This window comes from Microcebus murinus, chromosome 5 (genome assembly GCF_040939455.1).
Source record: "Microcebus murinus isolate Inina chromosome 5, M.murinus_Inina_mat1.0, whole genome shotgun sequence".
NCBI lineage: Eukaryota > Metazoa > Chordata > Mammalia > Primates > Cheirogaleidae > Microcebus > Microcebus murinus.
In genome coordinates, this window is record NC_134108.1 from 57,674,329 (window position 1) to 57,689,063 (window position 14,735).

Consider the following 14,735-nt stretch of genomic DNA (forward strand, 5'->3'; position numbering starts at 1 on the left):
GTTCTCTTGATATGCAAACATAAAATAATAAAATGCGTCACAAAGCCAGATGATGGCAGTTTATCTGCCATTTTGGATAAACTACTTCTCATCACCATAGGACTCGCTTCTTCCTTCCATTCAGCCCATGCACTGAATCTAACTTTTCTCACTCACCTTTATTATGCACATAAAAATCTAAATATTTGGACAGTATCTTTGTGGGAAAACACCGCTAATGTCTACCCTGCCCCATTATTTTAAATTTCCCAGAAAGCAGAGTGGCTGGATGTCTTGTTTATTTGGGTTGCTATAACAAAACACCATAAAGTAGGTTGCTTGTAAAAACAAAGTTTATTTCTCACAGTTCTGGAGGCTGGGAAGTCCAGGATTGTGGTGCTGGGAGAGTGGGTGTTTGGGGAGGGCCTGCTTCCTGGTTCCCAGATGGTGCCTTCTCTCTGTGTCTTCACATGGTGGAAGGGGCAGGGCAGCTCTCTGGGACCTCTTTTATAAGGGCATTGGTCGATTCATGAGGGCTCTGCCCTGTAACCTAATCACCTGTCAAAGGCCCTACCTCCTAATGTCATCACATTGGGGGTTACGGTTTCAGCACTTGAAATTTGGGGTGACAGAGACATTCAGACCATAGCACTGGTAGAGTGTTGCCTTTGAGAACTAATCCTTGCTTTTCTTACTGCCCTGCAGGTGAGCTGATCAACCTCGCCATGTACTGTGAGAGGATAAGGAGGAAGTTCTGGCCGGAGTGGCACCATGATGATGACAACACCATCTACGAGTCTGAGGAGAGCAGTGAAGGCAGCAAAACCCACACCCCCCTGCTGGATTTTAGCTTTTACTCAAGGACAGAGACCTTTGAAGATGAGGGAGCAGAGAACAGTTTTTCCAGAACCCCAGACACGGATTTCACTGGACACTCGCTCTTTGATTCTGATGTGGACATGGATGACTACACAGACCACGAACAGTGCAAGTGACGTCTGGCCTTGTTGACCCTCTTCCTTTGGAGCTGCAACTCCCTGGGGTCAGTCCAGTTTCCCAGGTAGAAATCCAGCTGAGCTGGGAGGAAATCTTCGTGCTTGGCACAGTTTTCACACGCTACCTGGACTATAGCCGCCTTATTTCTTTTTTGTACAAACAAAACACAGAACCATTCAGATGGCTCCATTTAAAACAAACAGGCAAAAAAAAAAAATATGTCAGCATGGTTCCTGAAATCCATTTTTGTTTTCATTAGAAAACTAATATTGTGTGGTAGAGCAGGTGAAAGAGCAGGTTGTCCACTTAGAGTGCTTATGTTGATCCTCTTTACCCTGAGGGCTTAGTTGCGAGATGGATTCTTGAACCTCCTTCATCCACCAGGGTTTGAAATAGTGAGAGATACCAGAAAAAATGCAGGAGATAAATGTTTTACGGTGGCTGCTTGTATTTTATGTGTGTATATTGTATGTTGAGACATAAGTCAAATAAAATTCACAGATATCCAGTGAACACCTACTATGTGCAAAGCACTGTGCTAGGTGCTAATCAGTATAAGTTTTATTCTAAAGCCTCCAGTGACAGCTGTGTGATTTTGAGCAAGTCCCTTAACTATTGTGTGCCTCATTTCTCCCACCTGTAAAGTGGGGATGACAATACTCTCCACCTACCTACCTCACAGGGGTGTTGTGGGGATTCACGTGGTAACATTCGTACAGTGCTTTAAACCTCTTGGAAGTGGTGCGACATCAATACGACATTTTATTCTTTATTGCGCCTCGTGTGTGTGAAGATTTGAGGGCAAAGGATTTCCTATCCAGGCAACAATAACCACAGTCACTTGTAAAAGCCCATCAGATGAAACACACACAAAGGCACAGTTAGGACTTTGCCATCATTCCTCTCTGTGATCTTGTTTGAATCAAAATCTTTTGTTGAAAGAACATTGGAAATATTTTTACAAATCATCAACAGGTACAAATGGTCTTCAAGTCTACTGTGTATTTGCAGAAAATTGTTTCTTTCGTTGCCTGAACTCATACTGGAATGTCGTTCTTTGTTGACTCCAGAGTGTTAAGTTGCCTGTGTTTGATTTATGCGGACAGAATAAATCTCAGGAATATGGTGGGTTTAATAGAGGTGAAGGGGGAAATATTTCATTGGTTTTTGTAAGCAGAAGCTTGCCAACTTGTAATATCTTTTTGAAAACAAACCTTGCAAAGATGTATTGAAAAGACGAAGTAGGAAGAGGATCATGCCACTTGTATCAAAGCACTCCGTGCAGTGATAGACTATATGCAGTTTTATGAATGCAACTTTCCTGGTGTTTTCAGCCATTGCCCAGTGAGAGGAGGGCAATGCCAAGGACAAATCTCAATGTTTCTTCCATCCTTTCCCTGTCCCCCTCTCCCTCCCCATGGGACACATGAACTGTTGGGTTACCTGTATTTGTGAATGCACTGTATCTTCGAAGACATAGTTTTTGTCGACTTAGAATATTTTCCAGGGAAATATGGGGGAAAGATCTTGAAAGGCTGTGAATTTGGGCTAGGAGAGCCAGTGTTAAGATTTACAATTGCAGACAAAACTACTTTGCTCTGACTGACTGCGTAAGGATTGCTTGTTATGGGGTTAAAGAGGCGCTTCTTAAAAGATGGGAACTGGTGATAAATTCACGCACTTTACTTCAAAAGACTCCCTTGGAATATAGTTTTTGCTAAACAATCTTAAAAGACTACTGTGGATTCACAAAGAAATGGGGGAGGGGGAGTTTTTGAGGCTGTTTGCCACTTAAGCAATTGTAGGGATATGTATCTGGGAATAAATGCTAAGATACCCTAAGTTAGAAATTCTTACTCCATGGAAAATTTAACTGTTAATTTCTTATCATAGCCATTCCTATTTAAGAGGCCTGATGAGAATGTGGGGAGAAGATGTGAATGGATCAGCTTTGTTTGAGTGTCTGGCAGCACTTGGGAGGGCCGTTTGCCACCCCTCTCTCTGGCGAGCATGTTCTAAGGCCAGCTGGTGGCACTTCTGTGTGACGAGGGAAATTCTCAGGCTGCGAAGTAAATATGATGAACAGGTGGACTGCAGATATGTTTCCACAAAGACTTGGGTTGCCCTTTCCCCACCCTCAGCTGCAAAGAAATGTATTTGACATTTTTCCTACAGTTCATTCTTACTGTATAGCACCAGGTATGATGCATTTTCACTCCAAGAATGATTAAGTTATGTGTATGTAGATTCATATATATATATTTTATTTTGCATTACTTGGAGGGCAATATGTGGAGAGCCAGTTTTCAAAGTGCAGTTGTAAAACAATACATTCCATCCGGGTACCTCCCACAGGTGCGTGAATGGACATTGCCACCTGGAGTCTTGGGTACTGGCCTGTTGCTTTACAACTGGGCACTCAGCATTTTGTAGCTGTCAATTCAATTTAGAACGCTAGAATATACCCCAGCTTTCCTTCCCCAGATGGGCTATAGGAACTAAGTGATGAAGGCAAACTTACCAGGATGTAGATTTTTATTGGGAGGGCTTTAATTTTATGTACTTCATTCTTAAGCTACCCAGATTTGAACTGTTCTCCAATTTGATGCACTGGTGCTACTTACAAGGAAAAACAACAGCAAGAAATTAGGGGACATTTTTGTTATTTGGCTTATTTGCCCAAGTTCTGTTTTTATTTTTTGCTGGAAAGTAACTTGCCAATGTTAACAGATGTTTTGTGTTGGACAAAACACCCATGGGCCACCTGTTCTTTTATACTTCTCATTGTGCAAATAAATTCTGCCCCTGTATCTGCCTCCCTTTACCCACATCACGCCCCTACTCACCAAGATTAATGAGCAGCAGCAGTATGCTTTACTCTCCATTAGAACAGATATAAGGGAAATATGAATTTATGCAAAGATCATCTATATTGCTAGAGTCTACCATTTTGTTGTTGCTACATAATGAATTGTGAATAGTGACACTACCAAAGCCGTGGGCCACCCAGAAGACTAATCACAGACTTAGAGCAATGCAGACTTAAATCACTACTACAGTCTAGTCCTCATGTGAGCCCTGCCATGCATACTAAGCCATTAGAATATGTTTTTGTGAAACAGCTAAGGTTCAAGGAAGGGAAGTGCTAAGGATTTTAGTCTCATAGGTCTTGCCTAGATTTGTTCGAGAGAAATTGTAGAATCATGGAAATGTTTAGCTGAGCTGAGGATTAGCTCAGTGTCCTATACACATTTATTTGAAGGGCAGGACCCAGAACTGAGGTCTTTCACCTTGCCCTAGGTGATTCTTTCCATTACACCATCTTGAGTTGGTTTTCTTATAAAACCCATGCTCTCTGGGAAGTCACTCCATGTTCATAGAACCACCACACCCCCAGCCTCTCTCAGAGTGTGCTTGGAATCCTCCCTTGCTCTTATCCCCACGTCTAGTCAGCCTGGTTCAGGCCAATTCAAGAGAACTTTCTTCAGTGTCTGCTCTGTGCAAGGCACTGCTGGGCTCCGTGAATAATAGCAAGATGGATTTCCCAAGTGCCAAGACTCCTCATTCTTTCTTAGGACATTTTTCTTTAAAGAATGCATGCCCATACTTCACTCCCTGAATATTTACTGAGCACCTGCCCTGTGCCTGGCCTCGATCTATACTGGGTATAGAGTAGCAAACAGAACAGACATAGAACTCTCACTTCAGGGCATCCTCTTTTGCCTAAAATTCTGCCCTAGCCTCTTTTACATCCTTGGCCACTTCCTTGATCCATTCCACCCACCACCACTGGAGTAATCTTTCTAAAAAGCTCTCTGGCCCTGATGGGATGCCACATTGCCTCAGGATGGGGGTTACTCCTTAGAGCCTGGTATACTCACTTCTTTATTCACTTTGTCTCCCATGGCTCTTCCACAGGAGCCACCTGGTACAGCCAGGTCGACACTTTGCCATTGCCTAAGCAAGCTTCACATGCCCCCACCTCTGGGCCTCTGCTCCTGCCAATCCCTTTCCTGAAATGCCCTATCCTCCACTCCACTGGCAAATAATCCTCATCTTTCAAGGCCCAGCTTCCTCAGTTCTGCATGAAGCTTGCCCAGCTCATTATCATCTCTTCCTCTAAAGGCAAAACACTCATCATTTCCTTTCCCTGAAGGCTGCATGGAAAAGATAAGCTCAGAAAGTCAACCATACACTATAAAATAGTGCTTTTAAGTTTTTATTTTTTCTGTCAGGGACTCTGTTGATAATCCAATGAAAGTCCTATACTCTTTTCCCAAAAAAACAAATATATGCAAATATATAAAATTTTACATATAAATTCAGGAGATTTAAAGACCTCCTGAAGTTATGAATTCCTAGGGGGTTCATGGACCCCCATTGAAGAAGTCTATTTCCAAAGAATCTTTAAATGTTATTGCTGACAGTGTCTGTTCTTGTCTTTAACATGTCCGGACAGGAGATTTTGGTATGGGACATGCAAGCAAAAGTAATCTCTGTTATTATCCACATTGAGTATGTCTTGAGTGACAGAAGGGAAGAAAGAAGAGCTGTTTTACATTGAGAAAAAGAGAGGTTTGAAATTTTGGTAAGCTTTTATTGTTGTTGTTATAGTTGTTTATATTTTAACCACTCAAAAAGTTGACTTATCAAAATGAGTTCAGGGCCAAGTGAGCTTCATTTCAGCTCTGCAACCCAGCACTTCTGCATGGGAGGCCAGCTGGCCTGGGGCTTCAGAAGGGATAAGACAGGCTGGATTTTTCCTTATGGAGACAGATCTGCACAATCAGGTTTTCCTGTATTCATTCATTCATTCCTAGAGCAATGATTGAGTGTATTTCCAATAAAAGGTTGGTGCCTTTTGTTGATAGGGAACAACTCAGGTTATTCCTGTTCCTTTTTTTTTCTTTTTAAACAGAGTGAAGTTATTTATATTGTTCCTGACTATGATCCAGGATCCTTTGTTCTCCTTTATGTGCAGTGCTATTCAAGTCGCACAAAAACTGAGGAAAGTATATTCAATGACAAGTACTTCTGAGTTTAAACGCTTAGCTCTGACAACCCAATTTTAACAGGCCCAAGGATCAGCTGCATGTGATTGTGAAGAGCTTGACCTTTGTTCAGTTGCTTCCAGTGGTCTGGATGATGCTTGCAAAGTTCAAAAGGATCCCTTTGGTGGGTGTGCAGAGAGATGTCTCTTGCCTGTAGGACTCTTGCTTGGGTCCAGGGGTAGAAGCAAACATATGCGGGATGTTTTCCTCATTTGAGTTCCTTACCAGGAATTTAGGTTTATGGTCCTTGACTTTCAAGAATTTCTTAAAAATATTTAAGTTTCCTTAATCTTTAAGATAAGATTGCTGGACCCAGCAACATATTGGCTTGCCTCTTACAGATGGTTATGGAAAGTAATGAAATATAGCTTAAAGGAAAGGGACTCAGTTGTTTTGGAACATTCTGGCTCTTGCCAAAGCAGGGAACTTGTCCCTGGACCTAGACTTTCAAAATTCCTGCAGCTGGCTAGACCGTGACAAACTAGGATGCTCAAATTTCATGAGAATTATTGCCTTAAATTGTCAAATTGGTAGACGAATTAAGGGGACCATTGCAATAATAAAGGAAATCACTTATGGACGTGGTATAGCCAGCACCAAACTCCTGATCATTTCAGTGGGGAAACAAGTCATCTAGGGTAAAAGATGGATACAGTACTTTGGTGTTCTGTACACAACTAAATAATTTCAGCCATGAACTTAATGGCCATCTTGCATTTGTGAACAATCCACGAACTGTAGAGCAATATATATCTGTCATAATCAATTAATTTTATAAAAGTAATATTACTAAATGTGATTAATTCACCTCCCACCCCCTATTGGCAAGCTTTTATTTTATTTATTTATTTTTATTTCATTGCTCTGGAAAGAGTAACTTTCATTTATCAGTAATGTTTAAACTTTTTCGTCTCCTTTACCACTTTATAAAAAAAAATTACTCCATGGCTTTTTAAAATATAGGATCCAGCTTCTGAATGGCCATGTTAATTCACAGTGGCTAAGCAGATAGCAGCGGGAACATAATATAATTGTTCATAGGCGAGCTAGTAAAGAGGAATACTGTGGATATTTACTCCCTCTCTCCTCTTTTAAAAAGACAATCTATGGACTTTCCCCTTTAATAGTTCAGAATTGAAAGTGATTTTCATATTTGCTTCTGCCTTCCAACTAGAGATCGTGCTTGGTGATTAAAACACGCACCATGCCCAAACGGTTGTATTTTTACCTTTAACATATTGTATCTGAAATTTTTTTCACAGCAATAAGACTAAAGACAGTGCTCAAAGTTTGAGGGATCTCTGCTTTAGTCGGGGTGACATGTTTATGTTACTCCTGTCAAAATGATTTTCCTGCAAGTAATAAACCTGGTGGGATCAGATCATGCTAATTGTAAACATGTGTTTTTTCCCCAGTGATCTACATCATGCCAAATGTCTGATAACTCAGTGTTGTTGAGTGTGACAGTTTCTCCATGGTGATGGTTGGGACAATGAGGGTCTGAGTCCTTCATGTGGTTGGTGTTAGAATTTCCCTGAGTGGGAGGAGAGAAGGTAATAGTCACAGACGCCAGGGCTTCAAGCAACCAACCTGGGTAGGGATGTGTCAGGCATACTGAAAGTTTTCTAGGTGGTGGCATCTTACAAAAATTATAAAAAGTATAGGTTTATACATAAAAAACAAACTATGTATGGAAGGATTGTTTATGGATATACAAGTGGCAGGTGCAGGAAGTAATGTTTACCTTAATTTCTATGCTTGAGCCCCTAGATTGCCCCACCTGAAGCTAGGCCTGGGATCTTGAAAAAAGCACCTTAGAGGGGCTGGCCCCAATGTGTTTACTCCTATGGTTTTGGAATTTCCTTCTAGTCTCTCATAAGTGTTTGTGGCACATACTTTCCATTTTATAAATATAAAATGTACAAAGCAATGTACCTTTTGTTTTAGAGAAGTCCTTTGAACGTTTGGAGACACACCAAATCACTCCTGTTTGGGTAGTGGTCTCCAAACCTTTGTGCTCATTCACCCCGTCAGTAAAACTTTCTGAGCACGCCCCTCAATGTGTTTATTTATGATATATACATATGTATATATGTATACACTGCTGTATATGTATATACTGCTGTACTGATATATACATTACGAATCATAGCAAACATAGAAATTTAAAAAGTATATTTTCTGGTACTCAATACAGTTTAGAGAATGAGACAAGGGGTCTTTGGGGATGGCTCCTCGAAAGCTGTAATTGATTAGAGAATGTGTGAACATTTGTGGCAAAGCAGATATAAAATAGGCATGGATGCATGATTTTAGGGTAAGGTCTTTAATTATTTTTTACTTAAAATAGACTTTTTTGGTTAGAGGAAGAGAAGGGTGACCAATTAGATGTCACCTTTAAGAGTACTCTTTTTAATTCTGCTTTTTGGGACCACTTAATCTAGAATGCCAGGAAAATTCCTGAAAGACTCCACTATATAATAATTTGCAAAACAAGAGAGAAAGGGAGGGGGCCCAAATGATGCAAACACAGAGTGTAGATGTATTGCCTGAGAAGTTCAGCACCAACCTGCAAAGAATGTTTTGAGAATGCCTGGCAGTCATCACCTCGCTGGTTAGATGTCTTCCTTCTATTTGTTTAAAACCTTGTGTCTCCAAATGTGTAGAAGATGTATGGATTTATTTTCAGATATCTCATCTAGGAAGGGTCAGTGTTGGCATTATTTGAACCCACATTTCAGCTGCTTGAGGGCTGATGGGTGGACACTGCCTAGAAACATTTACCTATACCATCTGTTTTGCAAACACAATGAATAGGATCTTGCTGAAAGAGGACTCCGATGTGGAGGTGGCATTTTAAGTGTTTATTTCTGGACCTATGAGTTACTTTAGCAGAGTTGTTGTTAGTAGTTTATAAAGCCATATTTAAACTTGTACACTTGATTGTAAGATAGATTTGAATTGTGCACTATGTTGATTACTGTATATAAATGTGGAAATTCTGTATATTTGGTCTTAATGCTGTATGTATTTGATGTGTAAATGACAACTAATGGATATGAAATAGCTTGCTGTGAATGTCTTTATTCCAATTTGCTTCCCTTCACAAATTTGAATGTTTAAATTTTATACCCATAGGGAAAATCTGAAATTTTTGCATCTAATATACTGTTAAGTGGTGGCCTCTTAGATGATTGGGAGAATATTTTAGTTGTAAGGCTCTTGTATAATTAAAACAGAGGTAATGATTTTTTTAGTTATATAACTTTCTCATAGAATTTCAAATAAGTGGTTTTTAAGAAGAAAAAGAGGTTTCTGGAAGAAAAATAGGTTTCTGGAAAAAAGAAGTTTGCTGTCCTACCCTCTCCTGCTTTTACTTCATGCCCAGTTTGCCTGTCAGAGCATTGGGAAGAGTGATAACCACTGGTGGAGAGAAGGAAAGGAGAGGGAGAGCTGGGAACACATATTAAGAAGTTTACTGTGGCTAGTCTTAGACCAATTTCCCCTTGTATAACTATTATCTCAGTTTTCACATCTCTTCAATAAAGTAATTATGATTCCCATTTTACAGACGAAGAAAGAGGCTTGAGGAGGTAAACTTGCATAAAGTATAATAATATGGCCATGGTATGCTCGAGTCACTGGGGTCAGAGATTCACAGAAAGGTTTTCAAATACAAATCTTATTACTAAGTGTTTCACACACGCGCGTATTGTGATGAACCTTGTGTCTCTACTGGGAGGGGTGCAGACAACTCCGGATCATGAGCCTGGGGCTCTCAGCTGCAGGCGAGTGCACATTCTGCCTTCCTCTGGGCTAAAAACCATTCTTGGCACTTCCCAGTCCCCTTGGGGCAGCCCGCCCTACAGGTGAGAACTCTGGGAATACTGCTGCTCTCCTGTGTCTTCTCCCTGTTCCTTTGTGATTGTCACAGTCCAAGTGGGTTCTGGGATTCAGCAACAGGTAGACTGAGGGGCTGTGACTTTCCTGGCAGGATAGAGGTGCCCAGCATGTATATGAGCAATATGGCGCTTGCTGTCTCAGCCTGGGTCTGCGGTGGGGAAAGTAGCCCTATGCGGGCCCAGGGCCTGCTGCTCTGTTCCCAGGAAGCTCTCAGTTTGCTGATGGCAGCAGTGTCTGGATTTGTCAGTGTAGAAGGGCTCTCTGTCAGACTGGGAGCTGGAAGACTGCCACAGGTATGAGGGGAAGCAAAATAAACACTCCCACTGTGTTATTCTGTTTTGTGTTGCTATAACAGAATACCTGAGGCTGGGTCATTTACAAAGAGAAGAGGTTTATTTGGCTCATGGTTCTGCAGGCTGTACAAGAAGTATGGTGTCAGCATCTGCTTCTAGTGAGGGCTTCAGGGAGCTTCCAATCAAGGCAGAAGGTGAAGGGTGAGCAGGTGAGTCACATGAAGAGAGAAGGAGCAAAAAGAGGGAGGAGGGGGTGCCAGGCCTTTCTTATTAAATAAACAACCAGCTCTTGTGTGAACTAATAAAGTGAGAGCTCACTCATTATTGTGGGGACGGCACCAGGCTATTCATGAGGGATCCATCCCCATGACCCACCCAGACCCCACCTCCGACACTGAGGATCAAATTTCAACTTGAGATTTGGAGGGCCAAACATCCAAACTGTATTGCCCACCTACCCTTTCCACAGGACTCTGAATCCTTCAGAGGTTGGTCTCTGCCAAAGTCTTGCTCCTTCTTGTTTGGCTTTGCAACTTCTTCCTGAGGGATCTCCGGTAAGGGTAAGTTAGGTACTTTTCCCTCAGTATTTCACCTGGGCTCTGCTTTTTCACCTGAAACTCTTCTTTTTGGGACAATCTGGCAACTGATGTCTTTAGTTGGCCATCTTGCCCCCTTCCTCTGTTTTTCTAATTTTTAAATTTTTTTAGTTTTAAAAAAATTTAAATTAACACACAATAATTGTACATATTAAATATTTATGGGGTACATAGTGATGTTGTGATACATAAAATGTTCATAGATCAGGGTAACTAGCATATCCATCATCTCAAACATTTATCATTTCTTTTTGTTAGGAACATTCAATATTCTCCTTCTAACTATTAGAAAATATATGGCATACTATCGTTAACTCTAGTTATGATGGTTAATTTTATGTGTCAACTTGAGCAAGCCCCAGGATGCCAAGATAAAACATTGTTTCTGAGTGTGTCTGTGAGGGTGTTTTGGATGAGATTGGCATTTGAATTGGTGGACTCATCAAGTAGGTTGCCCTCCCCAATGTGGTTGGACATCATAAAACCTATTGAGGACCTGAACAGAATATTAATGAAAAGTAGAAAGGACAAATTAGCCCCTTTTTGTCCTGATTCACTGTTTGGGCTGAGACATGCCATCTCATCTCTTCCTGTGGTCTGGGATTGACAGCATCAGCTCCCCTTGTTCTCCTGCGTCTCCAGCTTGCAGATAGCAGACCATGGTGCTTCTCAGCCTCCATAATTGTGTATAAGCTTGCTCTCTCTCTTTCTCTCTCTCTCTCTCTCATCAATCAATCAATCAATCATCTATCTATACATACCTATTGATTCTGTTTCTGGAGAACCCTGATTAGTACAGTGGTGGAAATAAAGATTAACCAGGCACTGATCTTACCTTCAATAGAAGGTAAGGCATGAGCACAAAACTCTGATAAAAGGTATATGCTAATAATAAGATGATTTGGACTCCAGAGTAAAGAGAGTCCATCCAGCCCAGGCCTTCCAGAAATACAGGAATGCCTCTTGCAGGTGATCTTCCAGACTCTGCCTTTCGCTATTGTTCTCCTTCCCTTGTAGTACTGAAAGTTAACTTATTTTTCTAAGTCATAACACCTCCAGATGTGCCCTCTTTCCAGCATAGAAAGGAAGAAACATGTCTTCCATTGGTTCAAAAGACCTTCAGTGCTGGGCATGGTAGCTCACTCCTGTGATCCTACCATTATAGGAGGCCAAGGTGGGAGGATTGCTTGAGGCCAGGAGTTCAAGACCAGCCTGAGCAAGAGTGAGACCCTGTCTCTACTAAAAATAGAAAAATTAGCCAGCCATAATGGCAAGCACCTGTAGTCCCAGCTACTCGGGAGGCTGAGGCAGGAGGATTGCTTGAGCCCAGGAGACTGAGATTGCTGTGAGCTATGATGATGCCACTGCATTCCAGCCAGGGCAACAGAGTGAGACTCTTCCTCAAAAAAAAAAAAAAAAAAAAAAAAAAGCAAAAAAACCCCCCAAACAAAACAACAACAACATGACCTGAATTCTAATAAGTGTAAAGTTCTCATCCTCCTGAGATGACTTCCACTGTCAACAACTCTCTCTCCACCATCAGCATCTCATATAGGTAAACGTTAGCACTGAAGGGGTAAAGGAGACAAAGAGGTGTCTGAAAAAGGTCAAAATGGGAATGGGAGTGCATCTGTGGAAGGGAACGAAAGGTTTTGCTCAGTGGCATTACTCTAGCTACTTGGAGGCAGGTGGTGTTGGTTGATTGGGTGTATGCACCTATATCTTAGCATCAACTAGGTCACCCCTTTTCTTCTTCAAAGCAGCTCCCCCAAGTCACTGTGCAGCTTTTCCATATGAGTGGATCCCTCCGAAACTGCCTAGAAAGAGTTATGAGGATGGAGCACTCTGGGAGCCCCACCCCAAAATGTTTGTGGTTGTGTTCTCATTAAACATTTGTTTTATTTTTGTGATTGATGGGTATTTACTCTCCAGGAAGGGCAGGGCTCCCTAAATGGCTGTAGATTGTCTGGTTTCTGGTGTTGAGTAGCTTTAAGGGCTTAAAGCCTGCAGCAGCTGGAGGTCCAAAGGGGATTGCACAATTCACTTCTCCCACAGCACGGTACACGTAGTAAATGCTCAATAAAGATTTGTTACAGGAATGGACAGATTCTCAGGTAAAAGACAAATCAGATTCCTAAGAAATATCCTAAGTTTCAAGTTCGACACCACATACCATGCCAGGAAGCCAATAAATTACTCATAGAACAAATCACAGGTGACTGAAATATGGGGTAGTAATTTCTGTAGGCTCAAGTGGTTTATGCAGTCCTCAGCATCCCTCGATGGAATTATAGCCCCATAATTCAAACAGCTCCTGTTTCCTTGACACACATAGACCATGGATCTGAATCCCAAATCCTGCCCATGGTTGGCACTATGCTTTTCTTCACCCCTGCACTATTTCACTACTCAATACCTTCTTTTGTTGGAGCCTCTAGTATTAGGTACGTTCACCTTTTTCTCTGTGTTGTTTCTATGTATTAACTGGATATTTAACTTATTAATAAGACTGTATACATTAACACTCTGTGAATGGATTTCTTCTGGGGTTTTGAAAGTTTGTTCCTTTTAGCTGTCAGTTTTTGCATCCTGTGTGAATTAGAGTGAGGTTAGTAATGGACCTTTGCTTAGGACCTTTGCTTAGGTCCTAGCATGTATGGCTTTAGTCTGATCTCTCTGTACACAAAGACAGAAGGAGAAATTCCTGGTAGGTAGGAGATAAATCATCATCTTTTCCTTTGTCCTCCTTCTGCTGAAACTCTTTCCTGGTAGTGAGCATTTGAATTCATAGTAATATGCTAATTTTTTTAGCTCTTTTTCCTATGCTATCTTATATATATGCAAGCAGACATGTCAGGTACAATTATAATGCAATCTATTGTATTTTTAAGTAACTGTCCCTGCAACGTCACTCTGTGGAGCTCATTTTTTTTTTCCCCCTGATGTTGGATGAAATTTCAGTCAAACCTCATTATTTATCTACTCACTTTTGGACAATGAAAAGCAGAGGATCTCCTTAGTACCTTAAAACAGTTGCAATTCTGTTATTGATACATCTGTCCTGTCAAGTGTAATAATCAAAACTCTGAATTGCATTCAACACTGAAGTTGCTCCCCTGATTTGCTTAGGTCTCCATCAGAAGAAGGGCCTGGTACATTTATTTTCTTCCTTCTGTGAACTTCTACCTCCTACCTCTATCCCACCCTAGGCCTGCGTTAACTAGCCACAGATTCAGATCCTTTGGGAACAGAGGAAGGGAGAGGCGTTTAGAAGGAATGTTAACTCTCCTGCCACCAGACTGGTTGCAGGCATTTGCAGATGTTTAAAGATGACTCTCGTGGGCGCTTTCATGAGCCCTTTGGAGACTTCCTGTTACTGGGGATCTGTCACCTGGCAGTTCGGATGATGTGGCAAATGCATCTTCTCCTTTAGCTGCCCCCTTATGACTCTGCTGTTGTCCCTTGGTTAAAATCCTAACACTCTTCCAAAAGTCCTCTTGGGAAAAGTCTCTAAGATCCTGCTATCATGTCTGTTTTTTTAATGCTAAAATGGAGACTTATCCACCCAAATGGAGAACTTTCCATCAAGCCTCATTGACTAAGCTCGAGGTGACTGGAAACCTCCCCAGGCCTCACCCACTTCTGCTAGGCCTGCTCATGTTGTCCAAGACCTCATTGAGGAGAGTGGGATTAGTTGGTGCCAGTTGTCTTGGGGCTTCAGGTGAAGGTAAAGGCATAGTCTCAATTTTAAATCCTATAAAATGTAGCACATATATGCGAAAGAGAACCAAATAATTTTCTAGGTGGGCTTGGTGGTCATTAGTCTGCAGCGAGCCACGAATGAGCAGGACTCTGGCATCTATTCTTGGGCTCCATGCAGGAGACACTCGTCACAAGGCTCTGCTCCAAGCATCCCC

The 14,735-nt window shown here is 41.5% G+C and overlaps 1 protein-coding gene across 2 annotated transcripts in view; it reads left to right on the plus strand.

Annotated features, from left to right (window-relative positions):
- The window catches only part of FAXC (failed axon connections homolog, metaxin like GST domain containing), a 75,601-nt gene extending 64,403 nt beyond the window's left edge, over positions 1 to 11,198 (plus strand). For both annotated transcript variants that reach the window (XM_020287056.2, XM_012769416.3), the window contains one exon: positions 685 to 11,198. In XM_020287056.2, the coding sequence (XP_020142645.1) occupies positions 685 to 974 (290 nt within the window). In that variant the 3' untranslated portion in view covers positions 975 to 11,198. The remainder of the gene's footprint in view (positions 1 to 684) is intronic.
- The last annotated feature ends 3,537 nt before the right edge of the window (positions 11,199 to 14,735 follow it).